Below are 23,231 nucleotides of genomic sequence, written 5' to 3' on the forward strand. Positions count from 1 at the left end.
TATAAGGTAAATCATATATTGTTATTTTGAATACATACATTTCATATGTGTTCCGTGTCTACAATGATATATGTTAATGTTAGATGACAGGAATTGTGTGGCAAGAAATGTTGAACACAACTAAAACAGACGTTTTTCATGTTATAGTAATAATGACAAAATGCTAACGTGAAGTGTACTATATATGAAGACTTTAGCCCAAATATCAAAAACACGTGCGCTGTTATTAAAGAATATAACCAAAAAAAATGAAGTCATTCAGTTTACATGTTGTTGTCAATGAGTAAAAAACCCAAGACCAAATGTCAATCAACCAAATATCATTATGTCTGCTCTGCTGGTGCAGAGATTAGAACTGCTGCCTCCTAACCAAGAAGTTACAGGTTCAAGTCCAGACGTTCCTTGTTTTGATTAGTGAGCTGCTATTATTATTGTTATTACTATTATATAGTAAAAACATACATTTGATATGAGTCTGTAACACCCAGTGTAAGTTTTTGCCACTTGTAAAAGATATCGCTGAAGGGATATAAGCAGACACACAAACACTGGTAAATAATGTTTTCTTGGTATCTTGTGTCACTTGAATTTTTTGATATTCAGTTTTATTCTTGAATAAAAGCACACTTGTTTAATTATACCTTTGTGCAAGTGTTTTTCATAGTCCAGTTACCACTTGAATGATATCAGATCTGTCTCTGCCTCTCTCAAGCATGCACACACACATCCATGCATGAAAACGTCACTATTTGAAAAAACTGTGTCATTTGAACATGTTTTTTTTTTTTGTTTTTTTTTAACCTTCATGGTACTGAGAATGCAGACAGACTTCTTCATTTTGGGCACATACACCGTCAGCATGGCACTGCCAGATCTTAACACTAGAGTGGGAGAATTCTTTCTGTACTAAAGTGACTTTAGCTGCAGGTGGAAGTTCCCGTCCCAATTTATTTATGGTGCCAACCAGAGTTGTGTTGCGGTACAGCAGTCTCTTAGCCAGCAAAAGCGACGTGCCGAAATTGTCTGTTGTTACGGTTCTGCCTTTGTCCAGAAACAGCTTTATGACCACAGTCTCAGAAAGTCTAAATAAGAAGTGACTTTGCACATGTACTTTGTCTTCATAACTGCTGCAAACTAAAACTTTATGCCAAATTTATCAGGCTTTGTTGAGATGTATTAAATGAAAAGGAAACAGATCTTGGTTGGAAACAGTTGCTCATCAACAGTAATGTGTTGCCCTGGGTTGTAACTCAAAACATTGCCAGATGTCAGAGATTGCAGCAAATCTGTCGTTTTTCACACGTTCTGCATGGGTGTTGTCAGAGCGCAAGTGCCGCATGATAGTCTGATAGTTGTCACGGGGCATTGTATCTTTGATTGATGTTACTTCAAATGGTTCTGACCAGGCATCAACCACAGCATCAACTGTGGTCATCTCTGCTCTTTTGCAGAGAATGGAGATATATGCAATCAACTCAGAGAGGGAGAGACAAGTTCGTTGTACCACATGAACGTGACTTGAGAAAATTAAACCGAATTTAAAAAAAAACAAAAAAAAAACAAACTTTTTTTTAAGTAGCAAAAATTTACACCGGGTGTTACAGACTCAAAACAAAAATGTATGTTTTTCTTATAGTAATAATAATAGCAGCTCACTATTCAAAACGGGGAAAGTTCGGACTCGTACTTGCATTCTCTTGATTATAAGACAGCAGTTCTTACCTCTGCATCAGCCATTCAGACACATCGACTTTCTATCCATATTACTAAACGAGAATGGTAAACCGGATATGGACGCAGGGACCTGCCCGTGGATGCAAAAGACATAGTGCGCAAGTGCCACACAAAGCCTCCCCCACCCCCAGAGTGAAACGAGAGAGACTACGCACGTGCGCAGGCGCCACACAAAGCCAAACCCCCAACCCCGCACCAGAGCAAAACGGGAGAGACTACGAACCGTCAGAGTAGGAAACAAAGTAAAACGTCATAAAGAGGTTAAAGAACAGGGACAAACACATGGAGAGCAGGTTACAGAACAAAGCCCCCCCTCCCCCGAGTAAAATGAGAGAGACTACAAACCGTCTGACATGCCGCAAGCAGGATAAATGGACGCAGGGACCTGCCCGTGGACGCAAAAGACATAGTGCGCAAGTGCCACACAAAGCCCAACCAGAGTGAAACGGGAGAGACTATGAACCGTCAGAGTAGGAAACAAAGTAAAACGTCATAAACAGGTTAAAGAACAGGGACAAACGCATGGAGAGCAGGTTACAGAACAAAGCCCCCCTCCCCAGAGTAAAACGAGAGAGACTACGAACCGTCTGACATGCCGCAAGCAGGATAAAGCGAGGTCAGAAATAAAACACAGAGTAGGAAACAAAGTAAAACTTTATAAAGTGATTAAAGAACGGGGACGAACACATGGAGAGTGGCTTACAGATGATGAAAACTGGATGATTGAAACAAAAGCAGAATACAGTGATCCCTCGCTATATCGTGCTTCGCCTTTCGCGGCTTCACTCCATCGCGGATTTTATATGTAAGCATATTTAAATATATATCGCGAATTTTTCGCTGCTTCGCGGGTTTCTGCGGACAATGGGTCTTTTAATTTCTGGTACATGCTTCCTCAGTTGGTTTGCCCAGTTGATTTCATACAAGGGATGCTATTGGTAGATGGCTGAGAAGCTACCCAACTTACTTTCTCTCTCTCCCTCTCTCTCTTGCGCTGACGTAGGGGAGTGTGAGCAGGGGGGCTGTGTGCAGCTGCTGCCTGAAGAACATGCTGCACGGTGCTTCGCATACTTAAAAGCTCAAAGGGCACGTATTGATTTTTGACTTTGTTTTTCTGTGGATCTCTCTCTCTCTCTTCCTGCTCCTGACAGAGGGGGTGTGAGCTGCCGCCTTCAACAGCTTTGTACCGGCGGTGCTTCGCATACTTAAAAGCCAAAAAGCCCTATTGATTTTTTTTTGACTGCTTGGTTTGCACTCCTTTGAAAAGGAAGATATGTTTGCATTCTTTTAATTGTGAGACAGAACTGTCATCTCTGTCTTGTCATGGAGCACAGTTTAAACTTTTGAAAAAGAGACAAATGTTTGTTTGCAGTGTTTGAATAACGTTCCTGTCTCTCTACAACCTCCTGTGTTTCTGCGCAAATCTGTGACCCAAGCATGACATTCTAAAAATAACCATATAAACATATGGTTTCTACTTCGCAGATTTTCCTATTTCGCGGGTGGCTCCGGAACGCAACCCCCGCGATGGAGGAGGGATTACTGTACAGCGAGATCAGAAATGAAAGACAGAGTAGAAAGCAAAGTAAAACGTCATAAAGAGGTTAAACGAGGGGGCCAAACACATGGACAGCAGGTTACAGATAATAAAGACCGGAATTCAAAAGCTTCAAAAACAAAAGCTCAACTGACCGAGATACAAACTGAAACGGGAAACACTACGGGGTCCGCAGTAGTCCACAATGCACCGCATAATAGTACGGACGGAGCTCCGTATTAACAGTGGGGGGCCCCAGAGTGACACGGGCGAACGCTCCGTATTAAACGTGCGTCATCCTCACACGTGGCTACCCAGCGGGCTCGGGTTCAAAACACCAGAGGTAGGCGAGCGAAGCGAGCAGGGGGCTGAGCCCCCTTGTCAATTGATATTGGGGCTTGGGTGTTTAGTCATTGACAGCAAGATGTAAGATGAATGATTTCTTCTTCTGTGGTTATATTTTTGAATAAAAGCACACTTATTTTGTTATACCTTTTGTGAAAGTGTTATTTTAATATTTGTACTAAAGCCTTCACACATTATACACTTTACATCAACATTTTGTCTTTATTACTATAACTAAAAGTTTGTTTTAGTTATGTGTTCAACGTTTCTTGCCTTGCATTTCCTGTCATCCAACATTTACCCAGGTCGTTGTAGACACAGAACACACATGAAATTCATGTATTCCAAATAATATATTATTTGCCCCATACAATTCCAAACACCTCACACCCAGATAAACAGACTTGAGCTGGGAGAACATCAGCTGTGTTGGGATAGCAGGCTGCTTGCTGTTTGTGTTGATTAACACATTTGCAAAAGAAAGGTGCGAAGAAATTTAAGGTGGCCCGGCATTATGACTTTCTTCTTAGACTTTTGGGTTTCTAGTGTTAAAAGTCAGCTTATTGGCAAGTTTTTTTTCCCCCATCTATTTCGGTTGAAGATTAGACATGCAAATAACTCTCTGGTTAAATGCAAATTTCAACTTTTTATGTTTAAAGATGTTTCTTGTTAAGATTTGTGTTTAAATGATTTTTTACTACTTTATTTGTAAAATTTCTCTTTAAGGAAACATAAAAGCTATCATTGTAATATTTAATTTCTTTGCATGCACTGTGTGCTGCTACAGCAGCCCGTGTTAATATTGTTATTAAACTGTTTGGTACATTCCTACATCCACCCCCATTTAATTAATACATTTGGTATGTCCCTAGCTCCCTTTTTGCTATTGGCGATGCTTTTGTTTTTACTTTAGTTCCCACCATATTGTATTTAGGTTAAGGAAATTATCGTCCTTTTACCTTCAAGTTATCAATGGTTTTACGTCCTAATACTTGTATTACTTCTGGCAAGAAATCTACATTAAAGTATACAGATTCACAGCCTTGACTTCTTGGTGAGTAAACTATTTGTCCACGTTCACTACAAACAATGGGGCGACGCACACTCCGTACAGACTGGGTCTTGGAAGAGAAGCCTTGCTAATACACGGCGTTCGGGGACAGAATAGTAAAAGGACGGATTTCTAATGTCTGATCGTGTCAAGCCTGGGGCTAATCAAAGACTGTTGTATATATTCCAATCTCCGTTACTTTGGGGCAACTAGCAAAGAACTGTTCCTTAAGTACTTGTCTTCGTTATACCTAAAACGCTGAACTCTTTAAACACTACTAGTCAAGGACAGCTCAAACAGAGACTATCTTGCTATTTTTGTCTTTGTTCAGTTTACTTAGTAATTTTACTTTCAATTTCCACGCAGTTGAAGGGCTCTGTGCAAATATCATTGTTTATTGACTCACTGCGTAGCGAAGGAGCTGGAACTTTCACGCCGACACTGCTGTGCCACTGTTTTGCTGAACTTTAAGTGACCCCTGCGTGCTTGCTCTCGGCTCGGCCCCGCCCAGCGCTCCTCATCACAGTATGTCTCAGCAGGAATCAGCGAATTCACTAGAATTGGAGTCCCAGGAAGTACAAGGTGAATTACTCCCACCTGAAGATGATATTGGAATAGAAGGTGAACTGTCTGCCCGACCTAAACGTTCAGTTAAGCCATCTTTAAAAATCAGAGAAGGGTTTGAAAGTCAAAGGATAGAAATGTCAAAAAGACTTTTAGATTTATGGAGCAAAACTATTCATTGCATTGCCATTGCTGATGATGCCAGTGACAGTCCAGAGCAATTAAAGGACTTGTTTGCAAGACTTAAACATACCTATGAGAACTATAAAAGACATTTTGAGAAGTATTCTGCCTTTTTGTTAAATATAAACCTGGAAGAAGCATTACAGGAGTTAAATAGCATTACTGTCCTTGATCAGCAAAGGCACATCACATTTCAAGTCAAGCTTAAAAAATAGGATAAGGCAGTTTAATGATACCGCATCCTGCTTTTCTGTCTCGTCTAGGCACTCTAGAAAATCATTTAGATTTCTATGATCAAATTCCCAGAGATCAGACTTAAGCAACCAACTGGTTTTAGCCCGTGCAGAAGCAGAGGCAGCTAAGATTCAGACTGCCTTTATTAAAAAGGAAGCAGCCCTTAAGGCAGAAGCAGCCCGCATGCAAGCAGAGGCAGAGGCTCAGTTAGAGGTCCTCCAAACGCAACGAGAGGAGGCAGCAGCTTTGGCCAAATTCAGTATTTTGGAAGAGGCCGTAGAGGAAGAGGACAAAGTCAACCATCCCCTCAGGCTGACCACCACAGAAGATCCTGCAAAACGAACTTCCCAGTTTGTCTTAGATCAGAATACTGACAATGCCTTTAAGTCCACAATAGAAAGCTTTACATACAATACCCCAGCACATAACCTGCCAGATATGCCACACCACCCAGTAGGGAAGACCACTCTAATCCACACCCCATTGTGAGTACCATGAATCCTCACAAGTATTCAAAACTCATACCACCTGCTGATGCACTGCCAAGACCTTTCCCAGATGCAGATAATCAGAATTTTGTTAAACCTCCCAGGAAATGCTATATGCTTCCAGAGACTCAGTTTTCTTTAATGAGTCATGTTGTAAGACACCCAGGCTTTGGACAACCTGAGCTGAATCCATCTGCAACTCCATTTACTACACTAGTACCTAAGCATGATCCAGATGCCATCAGCTACAATAATCCGCAAGGAATACCTGTGGGCATGAAATCAGAAAGAGCTGAAATATCGGACTTTGCAAGGTACATGATCCGCCGAGAACTCATCAATACTGGTCTCACAAGGTTCGATGACCTCCCAGAAAACTATAGGAGCTGGAGATCCACATTTAAGACAGCAATCCACGACTTAGACATCTCACCTATGTTAGAACTAGATCTACTGGTGAGATGGCTTGGGCCGCAATCGACAGAATATGCCAAAAGACTTAAAAATGTCCATATAAACAATCCATCCACAGGCCTCACCCTTGTCTGGGAGAGACTAAACCAGACATATGGAAGCCCCAAAGTCATTGAGCTTTCCTTATTCAAAAGACTACAGGACTTTCCTAAACTGTCCAACAAGGATGACCGCAAGCTTTTGGAACTTAGTGACCTCCTTCTTGAACTTGAAATTGCTAAAACAGATCCACATCTACCCGGTCTCAGTTATTTAGATACTGCTCATGGTGTTAATCCCTTGGTGGCAAAACTGCCATACCATCTTCAAGAGAAGTGGACTTTGGCGGGTTCCAAGTACAAGCAGCAGCATCAAATCTCTTTTCCACCGTTCTCCTTTTTCTCAGAATTTGTAAGACAGATTGCCAAGGCCAAAAATGATCCAAGCTTCTCAATGAATGAAGCACACGTGCCAAGCTCAACAACAGCAAGGTATGAGAACCTGAGTGCTAGACATAAGGACCTAAGGAGCACTATTTCCATTCGTAAGACTGGACTCTCAGACAACACATCAACTGCCAGCAAGGATGTGACAGAAGAGAAAATTGACGATCCCAACCATTACTGCCCAATACATAAAAAACCGCACCCCCTAAAGAAGTGTCGTGCTTTCAGAGAGAAGCCCATGCAAGAGCGCAGGGAATTTCTTCGAAGGCCTGAAATCTGCTACAGGTGTTGTGCTTCAATGGAACACTTTGCCAGAGAATGTAAGGCCACTATTCAATGCTCTGAATGTGGCAGCGACCAGCATGTTACTGTGCTCCATCCAGATTCCCAAGAGGACTCTATCCCCTTCTCCAGGCATGGCAGGGAGAGCTCTGAACAAGTGCCAAGGCCAGTATCATCTAAATGTACCAAGGTATGTGGAGAAGGACTTTGTGGAAGATCCTGTGCCAAAATATGTCTTGTAAAGGTGTTCCACAAGCAACAACCAGAGAAGGCCATTAAAATGTATGCTATTTTAGACGAACAGAGCAATCGTTCACTTGCAAATCCAGAGTTCTTTGACCTGTTCAACATAAAGGGGAACTCTTCACCCTATACCCTAGGCACATGTGCAGGCCTAGTGAATGCTACAGGAAGAAGAGCAGATGGTTTTATCGTGGAAGCGGTGCAAGGGAACGCAGAGTTTCCACTTCCTACGCTGATTGAATATGACCAGTTACCAAGTGACAGGGAGGAGATCCCCACGCCTGAAGTAGCACGGTGCCACCCTCACCTGAAGCATATAGCCAGCAGTGTCCCATCTCTTGACAAGGATGCTAACATCTTGCTTTTGCTGGGCAGAGACATTCTAAGAGTCCATAAGGTACGTCAACAGTGTAATGGCCCAAATGATGCAACTTATGCCCAGAGACTTGATTTAGGTTGGGTCATTGTGGGAGATGTCTGCATAAATAAAACACGCAGACCTTGCAGCATCCATTCTTATAAGACAAGTGTGATTGGAAGGGGGCGTGTCTCTTACTTCAGACAATGCCCATGCCACTATTTCGTGAAAGAGAGACCTAATCTGCACACACAGGTATTTGATAACATACAAGAGCTCGGTATGGTTATGCCTGAAGACGATCTTGGTCATACAGTTTTCCAGACCACCAGCGACGACAATAAGGTAGCTCCTTCTGTTGAAGATAAGGAGTTCATCAAAATTATGGACCAGGAATTCTGTAAACATAGTTCTAACAGTTGGGTAGCTCCATTACCCTTCCACAATCCAAGGCCCATTCTTCCCAATAATCGTGAGCAAGCGGTGTCAAGATTTGCTTCACTTAAAGAACACTGAAGAAACGACCAGAGAGAAAAGAGTATCTGAACCTTTTACAAGACCGCAGAAGATGGCAAGTACAAATACCTAACCTTCAAGAAGGGGATTTGGTCTTACTGAAGGATCACCAAGCTCATCGGATCGATTGGCCCATGGGTCTTATTGTAAAGACCATGCCCAGTGATGACGGAAGGGTCCGCAAGGTTGAAGTAAAGACTGCCAGAGATGGGACTGTTAAGACCTTCTTCAGACCAGTCACCAAAGTTGTCCTGTTACTTCGTCAAAAAGACCAATTCAGTCCCACCACGGCTGATGTACCGTGAAACTTTAGAGGTCACACCAATCTCTACCATCTTCAGTTACAAAAGGTTTTAGTTGTGACTATTGAATCTGAGAACTCATTTAAGGTTTATTGTTGATTGTGGCTGTTCTTGTAATGTTAATATTCAAGATTAATGGTGCTATCTGACGATACCAAACGGGGAGTGTGCTGCTACAGCAGCCCATGTTAATATTGTTATTAAACTGTTTGGTACATTCCTACATCCACCCCCATTTAATTAATACATTTGGTATGTCCCTAGCTCCCTTTTTGCTATTGGCGATGCTTTTGTTTTTACTTTAGTTCCCACCATATTGTATTTAGGTTAAGGAAATTATCGTCCTTTTACCTTCAAGTTATCAATGGTTTTACGTCCTAATACATGTATTACTTTTGGCAAGAAATCTACATTAAAGTATACGGATTCACAGCCTTGACTTCTTGGTGAGTAAACTATTTGTCCACGTTCACTACAAACAGTGGGGCGATGCACACTCCGTACAGACTGGGTCTTGGAAGAGAAGCCTTGCTAATACGGCGTTCGGGGACAGAATACACTGCATTCTAATAATCTGATTTTTAAAGCATGAATATAATAGACAAAGACAAGTGTGGTGATAAACAAACTATTTTCATTTTTATTTTCTCATTTCAGTTTTTAGTCATTTTTGGTTTTTTTTATTTTAGTTAGTTTTTTGTTGTTTTCTTTCGCTTCCAGTTATAACAAATAAAAATTATGTAAATAGCAATTTGCTTTAAGATTAATACATTCTAGTATCTCCAGTGGTGCCTGAAGTTCTGGGATCAGATTTAAAAAAATGCATATGCACAAAAAAAGTCTCAAAATGTGTGTGTATGCTGCTTTCATGCAAAAGTCAGGATTTATAAAAGTAAACTTGATAGAAGAACTTGCCTATATTCACGGCAACTCTGATCCATTAGTATGCAACGTTTCAGAGAAACTTGTAAATGATAACACCCTTGGCCAAAGTAAGGAACTGCAGTCAAACCAGCTAAGGGATAATTTACATCACTGAGCCATTATCATAATGTGCATTTAAGTATCAAATATATTAAAGCTTGTGAATATGATTTGTAGACTCTGTTTTTAGTTTTGTTGTGTTTTAAGAGAGCAAATGCTGTTTACTTGCACTGTAGTACTGTTTTGTTTTTCTGTCAGCTTATATTGCCCACCTGTTGTCACTTCTCACGATTAGAACCTAACACACAGTAATAACATAGAAGTGATTCACTCTCTGCATACGGAAATCTGTACAGAAAGCTCATACCTAGCATCCAATTCAAGGCTAATTAATGGTTTGGCACTGTAACAGCCATTTGTTAGTTAGTTAGGTTATGTTAAATTGATAACAAATATTTTCTTAGTTATTTTAAAATGTTTGCCAATATATTAAGGCATAGTCCAGAGGAGGTTCTATTATAAACCCAACAAGCTAAATTGAGAATGGAATACTCTAATTGTACTTGTCATTCTGACTACAGACTAGATCAGTTTGTCATCTGCCTTGCAGTTGATAAGGCATGGAGGACAGTTTCAAACCATATTTAAAACGTTTACTAAGTAATGCCTATTTAAGTTTGCCTTTGAGAACTAACACAACCTTTAAGTATAGAAAGTAACTGAAGTTTAACATGAGAATGATAAGATTGTAGGAGAATTTTTTTCCTTTTTACCTTTTATCCTGTGTGTAATAACTTTTTTGTTCCTTTTCAAATTTTCACTAAACTTTTTAAAAACAAACTTTATTGGACTTAGAAATTTATTCTAAATTTACTCATGCTGGATCCTACCTTTCCAACTCAACAGCTGCTTGAATTTGGGAACCTGGAAAAGACACAGCTACAGGCACAATATGACTTGTTTGGTGCTGCTTCAAAACTGTTCAAATGACCATATACAAAAGGAACAAACTTTTAGAGACCAGTTGGATTTTTTTTTTAATGATGGCTGGCTTATGAGCTGATTTAGGCTCCAAAATAGCCATTTGGTTTTCCGAATGTAATCTGGGCAATTGATAGCACTCATAGCATTAAGGGCACCAAGCAAGAAAGACACTGCTTTTGTTAAAGTTGAGCAGTGACATTCCTTTAATGCACAAGTGATCTGCGATGTCAGGATGAGACTGACAAACGTGTCAGTGGACTGGTTCACCCACGATTCATTAATTTTGAGGCAGTATAACTTTGGTAGACATTTTGCACACAGTTCTGATGTATGTGATGTCTGGCTTGTTTGTAAGTTATCTGGCTGAATCTGCAATTTATCATATGACCTATAATAGTGGTGGCGAACCTATGGCATGCGTGCCACAGGGGGCACTCAGAGCCCTCTCTGTGGGCATGCACGCCATCGCCCCAGCACAGAATCCATTACTAGAAAACCAGAGGGACACGGGGCCAGGCTGCTTCCCTCCCAACTCTCCACGCGCACCTTAGGACATTCCTCTCATTACCCACCCCTCTGCTCAGCAGCCCAATGGGAGCGCTTCCTCCCTCCCCTGTCTGGAGTAAGGAGGGCAGCTCACATGCAGCGTGAGGGTGCGGCGCGGACGGCAGCCTGTTGAGTCTGTGGCAAAGGTGATTCCCGTGGTGGGGTTGGTGAGGAGCTAGTTTGGAGGGGATGTGGTATAGTGGGTCCCCAGCTCAAAATTGAAAAGGCCAGTTTTAATAGAAAATCGCTATACTTGCAGCTTAGAGGTGGGCGTGGTAGTGTGGGCGGAACGGTTCCTGGGAGCTTCGTGATGCGGGTGGTCCTCGCTTAAGTGTACAGGTAAGGAGTTGTCCACATCTGTAATTGTTGCCGGGAGCTGTTAATCACCACACCTGATCCACATCCCTGTAATACAGTGGTTCCCAACCTTTTTCCCAAGGGACCCCTATTTTACCAGTGAATATTTTGACAACCCCCACCTTCTCCTATCCCAGACAAACATTATTACTAAGAAAAAATAAAATAGCCCTAGCACTTTTGAATTGTTTTGATCTTTTATATTCAATGCATTACAGTAACAGTACAGAACAAAAATAATAGGCTACATGTAAATTGAAGCCAAACAGTGAGCATAATGTGCAATAACGTGCTTAACAGTGTGTATTACTTTTCTGAGCAGATTATTTCCTGTGAATACTGCAATATATCAGCCAGTCTTTCCTATGTTTAAATGAACTTGTGACACATGAACTTGTTGCCTTTCAAGGCTACAAACAGGATGGCATTTAATGTGAGCTTTGGGCTTGTAACTCTTGGGCCAGTGATGGGATGTCAGGTGTGATTTTGGTGACAGACAAAGGAAAGTCACTGTGCACTTCAGGCTTGTTGCATGCCTTTGATTTGATGGTGACAAGAGCACTGAAAGCAGTCTCTGATAGGTATGTCGTTGCGAACAGCAGGATGAATCTGGTGGTTGCGTGAAGCGCAAGTCTTGGAGCAATGCCAGGTCCTTTCACAAGCCAAAACCGCATGTATCCATATTCATCATAGAATTTGTTAGAGAGAATTCGACTTAATATCCATGAGCTCGTCCTCAGCCTGAAGATATTCCACATCCTCCTCTTTCGTAAGAAATGGGTCCATCACCCATGCGTCTTTTGCAACGTGTTCATTTATCTCTGAAAACCAGGATTTCATCTCCTCCTGAAGTTGCTCCTTGTGGTGGGTGAACTGGCAGATCAAAACATCGGATAATTTCCCTCCTGCTTGTTTATTTAAAAAGGGGAAGGGCTGTAGATCCCTATTCACCAGTTTGTTCTTTCTGTACTCCACTTTACACAAAAGTGCAACCACTGCTTCCTTGAACACCATTATACTGGTCTCTGCATCCTGCATGCGTTTGTTTGTTTCACTATAGAGACCGAACATTCCTACCAGGTTTGATGTCTTAATTAGAAACTCAGCTGTCATTTTCTCCAGTAGTTTCTGGTTATGGAGGGTCAGGAAGTCTCTTATCAGATTTTGAAGTTCAATGAAACACTCCCAACACTTTGCCCCGGGATAACCAGCGCACCTCAGTATGGAGGAGGAGTGTCTGGTGGGTCTCGTCCTCACACAGCTGTGCAAAGATTCATTTGTTGACTGGACAAGCTTTAATAAAGTTCACAATTTTTACAACAGTCTTTAAGGTTTCATTTAGTTCCTCACAGAGGTGTTTGCGGCCAGAGCCTGTCTGTGTATCATGCAGTGAAACACCAGGCAGTGGGGAGCTTTCTCTTTCAAACGGCTGTTGAAACCTTTATTCTTTACCATCTTAGAGGCAGCTCCACCTGTGCAGCATGCAACTAAATTTTTATAGGGAAGATTGTGTTTTGTGAAGTATGTGTCAACATTACAGAAAATATCTTCTCTTCGTGTGGTGGTTGTTAGATTGACAAACATAAGAATGTCTTGTTTCTGTTCGGTTTTGTCGATATACTGTACATATACAATCAGTATCTCCTCCTCTCCCGGTAGTCTGGTGTCGCTTCAGTTTGCAGGGTTTCATACTTTCATTCGCAAGTTTCTCACCGCAAATGACACACTCAATTTTGACTTTGTCCATTGACTCAATGAAACCAAACTCCAGATAACTGTCCTGATAAGTCCTTTTTTTCTTTCTGAGACAATCAATGCTCTCTTCTCCCTGATGCTTGGCCATTTTTTAAAAAGCCCTTTAACTGTTTTACCTCGTAATTCTGTGGTTAGATTAGCTTGCATGCTAGCTCCGCTCTGTGAATACTAATAGTATTATGCAAATAGCGTCCTTGTCATTGCCGATATCGCAATGTTTATTTTTTAATAAAGAAAAAATACAAACTTCTACAAATTTAGTTGTTTATGTTACACAAACATTAATTAAATGCCTAGACACGTTAAATAAACAAATATTTAAATAAATAAGTTTTGCACCCCTTAAAATGCAGAGGTCCTCGTGACCCACTGTGAGGCTTTGGCGACCCCCGGCGGGGGTTGGGACCTCCAGGTTGGGAATCAATGTCCTAATCTGACAGGTACAGGAAGTTAAACCTTAGTAGTCTTTAGCACAGACACTAACTACATGAGGACCTAATTCAGGTCTTTAACTTGGTTTGGCAGCTGGGTGAATAATCATGAGATAGCTGTTATTTAGCTTGGCGCTGGTATAGCTGCTGTTTAGTGTTGAATGTCTAACCTTTCTGAAACTGAACAGGTTCTAATTGAGATAATTCCTTGACAGGAACAAAAACAAAATAGAACTCCTAGTTCTAGGGGAACTCTATGCAGTGTTACTTATATTACAATCCACTATAAGAAACCTCCGTTTTACAAATACCCACCGCCTTTGCTCCCCTGTGACCAAACTTCATACAATGGGTGACCGAACCTTTGCAGCCGCTGCTCCACGGCTCTGGAATGGTCTACCAGAGAGCCTGAGAACACAGCAGATTGTGGGCTGTTTTAAAAAACAACTAAAGACTTTTCTATTTAGGAAAGCATATTAACAAGAATGCTATAATTATTGTTGTTATATCTGTGTTTTTATCATGCCTTGCCTTTGTTTAATCTTTTTATGTTGCACTTTTAGATTTACTGCTAATGTAAAGTGCCCCTATAAATAAAATGCAAAAATGTTCACAGGGTCATGGTCTCTTCACTTGTTAGCTAAAGAAAAAAAAAAGTCAGCAGTTCTCTTTCTTTTTAAAATGTTAGTACTTTTTAGTTGTAATTTTGGTGTATATTTAAACCATTTGGGGGGGGGGGGTGTGTACATATTTATCTGTTTATGTATTTATAGAGGTTTTGTAAAAAGCCAAATTTCCCCATGGGAACAAATACAGTGTCCATCCATCCTTTTAAAAATGTTATCTCTAAATCAAAGAAGTGCCTGTTTTTAATTTTAAAGCCCAAAGTCCTCTTGACTTCACTAAACAAAACATGCATGATGTGCCAAAAAACTAACAAACCAAAGACCTCAAACTAAGCCTAAGGCAAACAAAAGAACATTGGTTATAGTAGCCAAAATGATTCTGGAATGTGCCTTCGGCCCTCAGAATTCAACTAAATGTCAGTAACACTCACTCACACTATACTGGGGCAAATTCCACCTGTTAATAAATATGAATGTCCTTGAGGTTTCAGAGAAAGCTTGCTTTCCCATAAATAGGGGAAGAACCTGAAAACTTTTAATCTATGTAGAGTTTGAGCCTGGAAGCACCAAATATCGTGTTTTATTCCTTAGTAGCTATGAATGTTTTCTTAGTAACTGTTATTTCATGGTAACTACTCTAGTTAAATAGGTTGAGTATATATAAATCTTTTTTTTTCTTTTTTCATTACAGCTGTTCTTATTTAATTACCTGTCCTTTGAAAATATTTATTAGAAATAAATGCATCAGCACTGTACAGTTACAGTATTTTGATTTTCAGGAGTCTCTAGATGAGGTTACCATCAAAGATACATTGGAAGGAGATAATATGTATACCTGCTCACAATGTGGAAAGAAAGTTCGTGCAGAAAAGAGGTGAGCTATGAATTAAAAAAAGAACATTTTAATTATTAACAGTAATGGTAATAACTTCAAGTCTGCAATGAAAGGAATCTGAGGTTTGTTTTTTGTTCCCATTAATTTCCCACTTGTTTTTGCACAAAATGTGTATCAGTGTACATAGTTTGATTAAAGTGTTGAAAAGCTTGATACGTTTAAAGTGAGCTTGGTTTAAATGACATATCAGTAACTGCCTGGAGGAAACAGTGAATTATTAAAATTATTTAATTATCTTCGCTAGGTGTTGTATACAATACAGACACTTCCCTTATATTTCTCCTTTGCTGGGTGAAGAGTTGTCTGTTTTTTGTTTGTGTGATGCTAAGAGATCTCCAAATCATAGTGGGTAAAATTAATACAGCACTTTAACATTATGAACAACATCATGATAAAGTTACATTTTACCTGTACCATATCTAAAGTTTTGTTTTGTTTGATAGAGGAAACAGTACCTCATAAAAAAAGTCAGATTAACAGAGCAATTCATACATAATACATAAAACTGTGCACTTCTTCATGTCAAAAGAATGTGCTGTGCATTTAGAATACATAACCATAGCTGCGATTTGATGATAGCACCTGAAATTCAGTGCAGTTACAATTCTCCAAGGTGAAGAATTATTTTCTTTGGTTATTTTTCCTAAGTACCACTTATTTTCCCTCTTTTGACAGCAAGGAGAAAAAAACATTTTTTGATTTTAAAATACAATGCAAATTTTTTTGTGTTGTTTGCGCTGGTGTAAATCAAGATAGAAACATTTAATGTTTTTCAAAACAAAGTACACAACTATTACAACTTGCCTGTTTGTTTGAATAAATAAAACAGAAATATTAAATATAATTTATTTAGCATGAATTTAATTCTATCATTTGCTTGAGAGTATTTAATAAAGTAATATTTTTTTTATATTATGTTACTTTTACATCCACTGTCTGCATATAAAATTGCAGCCATTGATTGCAGTTGTCCACATTACAATTGCTGACTCAGCATTTTATCACTAGTGTAATCTAAAATAATTTTTTGACACCTCTTGGAACCTCTTTGGACAGAGGAAGTAAATGTTTAACCCAGTACTCAAACTCTATATTTTGAAATTTTACAGTTTAATTTTATTTGCCCTGATATAGGCCATTTTTTAAGGCGTGAATTTTTAAAACCTGCATGTATTCCCTGCTTAGGAGGTGAGAGTTTGCTGTGCATGGATGTAAGTTAAAATATTCTGTCTTGAATTTGTTCAGTTTAAAATGATGTTCTTTTCAGGGCATGTTTTAAAAAACTTCCACGGATTCTGAGTTTTAACACAATGCGATACACTTTCAACATGGTCACGATGATGAAAGAGAAAGTAAACACTCATTTTTCTTTTCCCATACGCCTGGATATGACTTCTTATACGGAAGATTTTCTTATGGGAAAGAGTGACCGGAAAGATGGTAAGTACCTTTAAAATGTAAAACTATGATTATACTGTATACTGCAAAGTACTAGGTTATAATGACTGATTTTAGATTTTGGTTTATTTGGTTATGTGAACCCATTAATAGAGCCCTCTGGTCAGAATTTTTAAAATAGTTGTTTCATCGCTACATATAATTATCCTATAAAAAAAAACACTATTTCATCAAAACATTTTAATGTTACTTTTTGGTATTTCCAATGCATTTTAATTAATTTTACTAGGTACGGTAAAAGCAACCATATTTACAGTAACCAACCAAACTAGATGAATAAAATGTAAAAAGAAGCATGTAATAGATTCCTTACATGTTTTGTGGAAATACAAACTGTGCCAACTGCCTATTAAAAATAATAGATTTTGAGAAATTAAAGATGTTATACAGTATTTGTACTGCTTGATTTTATTCTCATGCCAGTAATTTTCCTGAATGAAAATGACAGCTGTAAATCAAAAGTGTTATTTCTGAGTACAATGCATATAAGCAATGCAAAAACATTAAGAGTAGTGATTTGTACAATCTTTTGCCATTATTAAAGACTGAATTAGACATCTTTCATTGTAGAGAAGAAGATGCTAGCAATTTGGAATGTATTAATCACTTTATGTTTTAAAAATTGAATCCTGCTCTAAGTTTAATTAATATAATATTTGCAGAAAATCTCATATTTTGATTTTTGTCTGAAATTAGCATACTGTAATTTAAGTAGAATCTCAGAGATAATAGTACCTGAAAGTGACAAAGGCACCTTTGTTGATACCTAATTTCCTGTGCTAACTGATTACTACTGGAAAAGTTAGTATGTTAGGTGTTTAAAATATCAGGTGTAATTCTTTGGCAATATGAATGAGTTTGTGAATCTGTACACACACATATACACACACACACACACACACACATATATATATATATATATATATATATATATATATATATATATATATACACACACTGCCTGGCCAAAAAAAAAAAGTCGCCACCAAAAAAAGAGGTCACACACTCAATATTTCGTTGGACCGCCTTTAGCTTTGATTACGGCATGCATTCACTGTGGCATTGTTTTGATAAGCTTCTGCAATATCACAAGATTTAGTTTCATCCAGTGTTGCATTAATTTTTCACCAAGATCTTGCATTGATGATGGTAGAGTCTGACCGCTGCGCAAAGCCTTCTCCAGCACATCCCAAAGATTCTCAATGGGGTTAAGGTCTGGACTATGTGGTGGCCAATCCATGTGTGAAAATGATGTCTCATGCTCCCTGAACCACTCTTTCACAATTTGAGCCCCATGAATCCTGGCATTGTCATCTTGGAATATGCCCTTGCCATCAGGGAAGAAAAAATCCTTTGATGGAATAACCTGGTCATTCAGTATATTCAGGTAGTCAGCTGACCTCATTCTTGGAGCACATACTGTTGCTGGACCTAGACCTGACCAACTGCAGCAACCCCAGATCATAGCACTGCCCCCACAGGCTTGTACAGTAGGCACTAGGCATGATGGGTGCATCACTTCATCTGCCTCTGTTCTTACCCTGATGCGCACATCACTCTGGAACAGGGTAAATCTGGACTCATCAGACCACATGACGTTCTTCCATTGCTCCGGAGTCCAATCTTTATGCTCCCTAGCAAATTGAAGCCTTTTTTTCCGGTTTGCCTCACTGATTAGTGGTTTTCTTACGGCTACACAGCTGTTCAGTCCCAATCCCTTGAGTTCCCTTCGCATTGTGCGTGTGGAAATGCTCTTACTTTCACTATTAAACATAGACCTGAGTTCTACTGTTGTTTTTCTTCGATTTGATTTCACCAAACGTTTAAGTGATCGCCGATCACGATCATTCAGGATTTTTTTCCGGCCACATTTCTTCCTCGAAGACGATGGGTCTCCACTATCCTTCCAGTTTTTAATAATGCGTTGGACAGTTCTTAACCCAATTTTAGTAGTTTCTGCAATCTCCTTAGATGTTTTCTCTGCTTGATGCATGCCAATGATTTGACCCTTCTCAAACAGGCTAACATCTTTTCCACGACCACGAGATGTGTCTTTCGACATGGTTGTTTAAGAAATGAGAAGCAACTCATTGCACCAGTTGGGGTTAAATAACTTGTTTGCCAGCTGAAAGATAATCACCCATGCAGTAATTATCCAATCTCCTATTGGATAATTACTGCATGGGTGATTTTGGGTACCTATTTGCTTAGTTAAATCCAGGTGGCGACTTTTTTTTTGGCCAGTTCATTTCCCTTCCGGTTCGTACGCGCCGATTACTGTATTTAAGCATGTGTTCAGCCTCTCCCTGTTCATTGTTCTCAGTCAGACGTGCATGCTTTACCTGTGAACTCTTTGTGCTCTACAGTATTTCGTGTGCTTTTGCAGTTAACCATGGCTTCTAAGCAAGTGAAGAGTGGTCAGAAGAAAGTTTTGCAGAAAATTGAAATCGAAGTAAAGAAAGAAATTATTGAAAAGTATGAGTGTGGCGTTCATGTGACTGATCTTGCCGCCGAGTACAAGAAGTCAAAATCTACGATTTCGACTATTCTAAAGCAGAAAGAATCTATTAAAGCAGCTGATGTTGCAAAAGGAGTTACAGCGTTAACCAGGCAGAGGCCTCAAGTGCTAGAAGAGGTGGAAAAACTGTTGCTAGTGTGGCTGAATGAGAAGCAACTTGCGGGGGATAGTGTAAGTAAGGCAATGTTATGCGAGAAAGCCAGGAGATTCATGCCGATTTGCTGCAAAACTATCCTTCTACGAGTGGCGAAAGTGAGGAATTTAAAGCCAGTAGAGGATGGTTTGAAAAGTTTTGCAAGAGAAGTGGCATTCATAGTGTGGTAAGGCATGGAGAGGCTGCTAGTTCCGATGCTGAAGCTGCGAAAGAATTTGTGAAAAATTTCACCAAATTAGTGGAGGACGAAGGCTACATCCCACAACAAGTCTTCAACTGCGACGAGACCAGATTGTTCTCCACCCAGTTCCTCCTCACTTCATGCCAGAACTCAAGGCAAGGTTAGTTTTCTTGGTGGTTTATGGTTAGTTTTTGTATTATGGATTTTTCAAATGTTCATTACCCAAAAAAACAATTTTAATTTCAAACTCAGCTTAATACATTACCCAAAAAAAGAATGTAAAGGTAAACCTGCATACTGTACAGTACTGTAGTGCTCTCTCCTGCAGTGCTAGAATGTAAAATACCGATGTTACCAGTAAATGTACTGTAATTCGTGCAAGTCCATTTTCATTGCCAGAAGCCTTAGAAGGTGCAGGGCATTTTAGTGGCATCTTGGGGCTTTAATTAACTCTTAAAGTGCAGCAAAAAAGTATTTGACGTCCAGGGATGCATTAACCCCCAAGTATGTGGCAGTTTAACTCTTTTAGGGCTAATTTTTTTTTCTTTCTTTTCTCCCAGGGCTGAATATTTTTCCAAAAACTAACTTATTTTTAAAAAAGAACACAAAGCAATTGTTTAACATATCAAATCAACAAAAAATATTTATTTTTGACAAAAGTAACTGTTTTGCATGTTGTATGAGCCTGCATACTATATGATTTCACATATTATGATTTCACATACTGTACATGTTACAAAGCAAAGTCCTGCAAAATATGATATCGCTCAAAGCAGCCAATTGCATGCATTGCCACGTTGCACTGCTTACAATAAATGTTGCACTGGTGCCTCTTTTTCAGTTGTCTGTTGCTGCACACAACACAGTCAGGCTTGTACTTTTTGTCTTCATATATTGCAGGAAAGTGGCACTCAGTCAGCCTGTCTGGCACTGCTGTTTGTGCTGGCCTTCCTTGCTTTGCCAAAGGCACTCCAACATAATCTGCTAGAAAGCTGTCAACCACCTTCTTGCGAAAATCTGCCGCAGTCATAGTGCTGTCACTGGTTGCCTGCTTGAACAATATATATCCATTTGTAAGTGCAATCTCACGCATGCGATGGTACACAGTTTGGTACCACTTGGTGGACTTATAGCCGTAAGCATATGACCCCAGCATCTGATCTAGTCGATCAACTCCGGCCATTTTACAATTATACTCCTCAAGTGCAATGGCCTTGTCCAGCTTCCTACCTTCTGGGTTTCCCTTTGAACGAATAACTTTCTTACATATATTGTTGGTGTGAACTGTAGAGAGACAAGTCACCCGTTTGACATCATGCCATGCCAGTGCCACCAAGTTATCCGCCTGCATGAAAACCGGATTGTCACCTCTTTTCATCTTCAGCCTTTGTGGCTTCAACTGTAAAGGCATGTGTCTCCTGTTCACCCTCACTGTGACACAAGCTCCAATTCCCCTGCTCTGTAGCTCCATGAACAATTCTGGTGATGTATAAAAATTGTCCATGTACACAACATGACCCAAATGTTCATAGCCCTGAAGCAGCTCCAGCACAACCTGACTTGTCAAGGGACAGTTCTCTCTTTGAAAGGAATGCTTTCCAGTATATGTAATTACTTTCAGGCAGAAACCAGTGTTTGCTTCTGCCAGTACAAAACCCTTTATGCCATACTTTATGGGCTTGTGTGGCATATATTGGCGAAAAAAAAGGCATCCCGTGTATTTTATCATTGATTCATCCACAGACCAATCACAGCCAGGCTGATAAAATTGTTTATATGTTAGCTCCACAGTGTCAAGCAGGGGCTGAACTTTATACATGGGGTTATAGCCTGGCTCACCCCTTGGGATTTGCATCTGGTTATCACAGAAGTGAATAAAACTTTGCAGCAGCACGTACCTAACATCACGCGACATAACCTGTCCAAAGCCACCAGGGGACAAAGCATGTTTGGACCAGTGCTCCCTGAAGTTATATTGCCAGTCTAGTCCCATCTCTATTTGCAATGCCACAAAGCCCTTCATCTCGTCTTTTGTTGTGGGTTTCCACTTAGAAAAACGAGAATGCGGAGCAAGCGCATCCCGCGATTCAAAAAATTGCTCTGCATACCTGTTTGTCTCATATGATATTAGCTGAAAAACAGCCTCAGGAAAAACAGATTGAAGTAGTCCAGTGGCTGATAATCCGTCGAGTCCAGCAGCAAGCCGTGCCTTCTTGTGAAGTCCGGTAGCCAGTTCAGCTCCCACGGATCAATGTCTAGGTATTCCTCCCATGCGAACCTTGCCGTAGGTGCATCGGCAGTGCGAATGCGCTCAGCTACCAGTCGATCAGCTGGGGCGGCATCGGCTGGTCTCTGATCAGCTGATGCCGGCTCCTCACTGTCTTGCTCAATCTCCTGATCACTCTCAATAAAATCTGATTCTGAAAAATCAGAGTCAGACTCGGCGATAATGCGCAAAACATCGTTTGCTGAGTATTTTCTTACCCTCGTGAGATGTTGATGCCATCTTGCCTTTGTTTACATTTGTTTACATTTCACAACTCACGCACACGCAAGGATTAGTTGCCGAGTCAATGAGTCTAACATTGCTTCAAGCAGAGAGGGAATGCCTGTGACGTGACAGTGAGTTTTGTTACCATTAACAGCTGATTGTTGCCCTCTATCGACATCCACCCTAAAAGAGTTAAGTAAATGTCACAATCCACAAAGAAAAAGTGAAATTTTAATGGAACACATTTCTTTCATGCAAAGAGCATCACAATTACTGCAACACTAATCATTTTACACACTGCTAATGAACTGTAAAATCTATTTTAAAAACTACTGGAACAGTATGTACAAGGAAGGTGCAACTGATGCAATGGATGAAATTCAGTAAATCACCAAGCCAACTGCGCTTGAACTGGCTGCACTCAAGCATACAGAGGTAAGCGCTGATGCTGGCAGGCTAGTCTAGTGCAGCGGCTCAATCCCAGGGACAACGAGGCTGCAGGGTGTCACGCTTGGGTCACAGAATTGCACAGAAACACAAGAGATTGTAGAGACAGGAACTTTATTCAAACACTTCAAACAAACATGTCTCTTTCAGAAGTAAAAGGAGCTCAGTATGTAGTTAGTTCTCGATTAAAAGAACAGGCAAACATCATAGGGGAGCACAACGGGAGCGGGACCCGCAACAGTAGCAAAGGATGTCTGGGGGAGGAGAGAGAAACAAAGCAATCAGACAGACAAAAAGGACAGGTGCTATTCAGGCTTTTAAGTATGCGTAGTATTGCGTGAGAAACATATCACGTGACAGAGCAGCTGCAAGTAAGCCCAGCAAGTAAGGGAGCAATGTGAAATTATTCTATCAGCGTTTTTAAGAGGGGTTTTTTGAGGAGTGTCCATATCTTCTAGGGGCACGTTCAGCCCCCTGCACAAGGGGTTGGCAGTGGTCATGAGCTGACTGCTCAAAGAATGTACAGCACTGACTGATCAGCTCCTGCTTGCTCGCAAGTGGCACTGGGAAACGACTAAAGCCAGTTGTGGCAATTTAAGGGTTTTTTTTTTTTTTTTTTTTGCTTTTGGTCACCGGCCCCCTGGGAGTTGCAGTTTCAAATTCTATTGGCTACTTTCACCATCCCAAGCCACGTTTTCCTCTACAGTTGCTTCCTGGTCTCTCTACAG

At 40.2% G+C, this 23,231-nt stretch overlaps 1 protein-coding gene across 1 annotated transcript in view; it reads left to right on the forward strand.

Moving 5' to 3' along the window:
- The window catches only part of usp34 (ubiquitin specific peptidase 34), a 723,586-nt gene that overhangs the window by 497,620 nt on the left and 202,735 nt on the right, over positions 1 to 23,231 (forward strand). The window contains 2 exon segments of the mRNA XM_051919324.1: positions 15,139 to 15,233; positions 16,522 to 16,694. Coding sequence (XP_051775284.1) covers positions 15,139 to 15,233; positions 16,522 to 16,694 — 268 coding nt within the window.

This window comes from Erpetoichthys calabaricus, chromosome 15, assembly GCF_900747795.2.
Source record: "Erpetoichthys calabaricus chromosome 15, fErpCal1.3, whole genome shotgun sequence".
Taxonomy (NCBI): domain Eukaryota; kingdom Metazoa; phylum Chordata; class Cladistia; order Polypteriformes; family Polypteridae; genus Erpetoichthys; species Erpetoichthys calabaricus.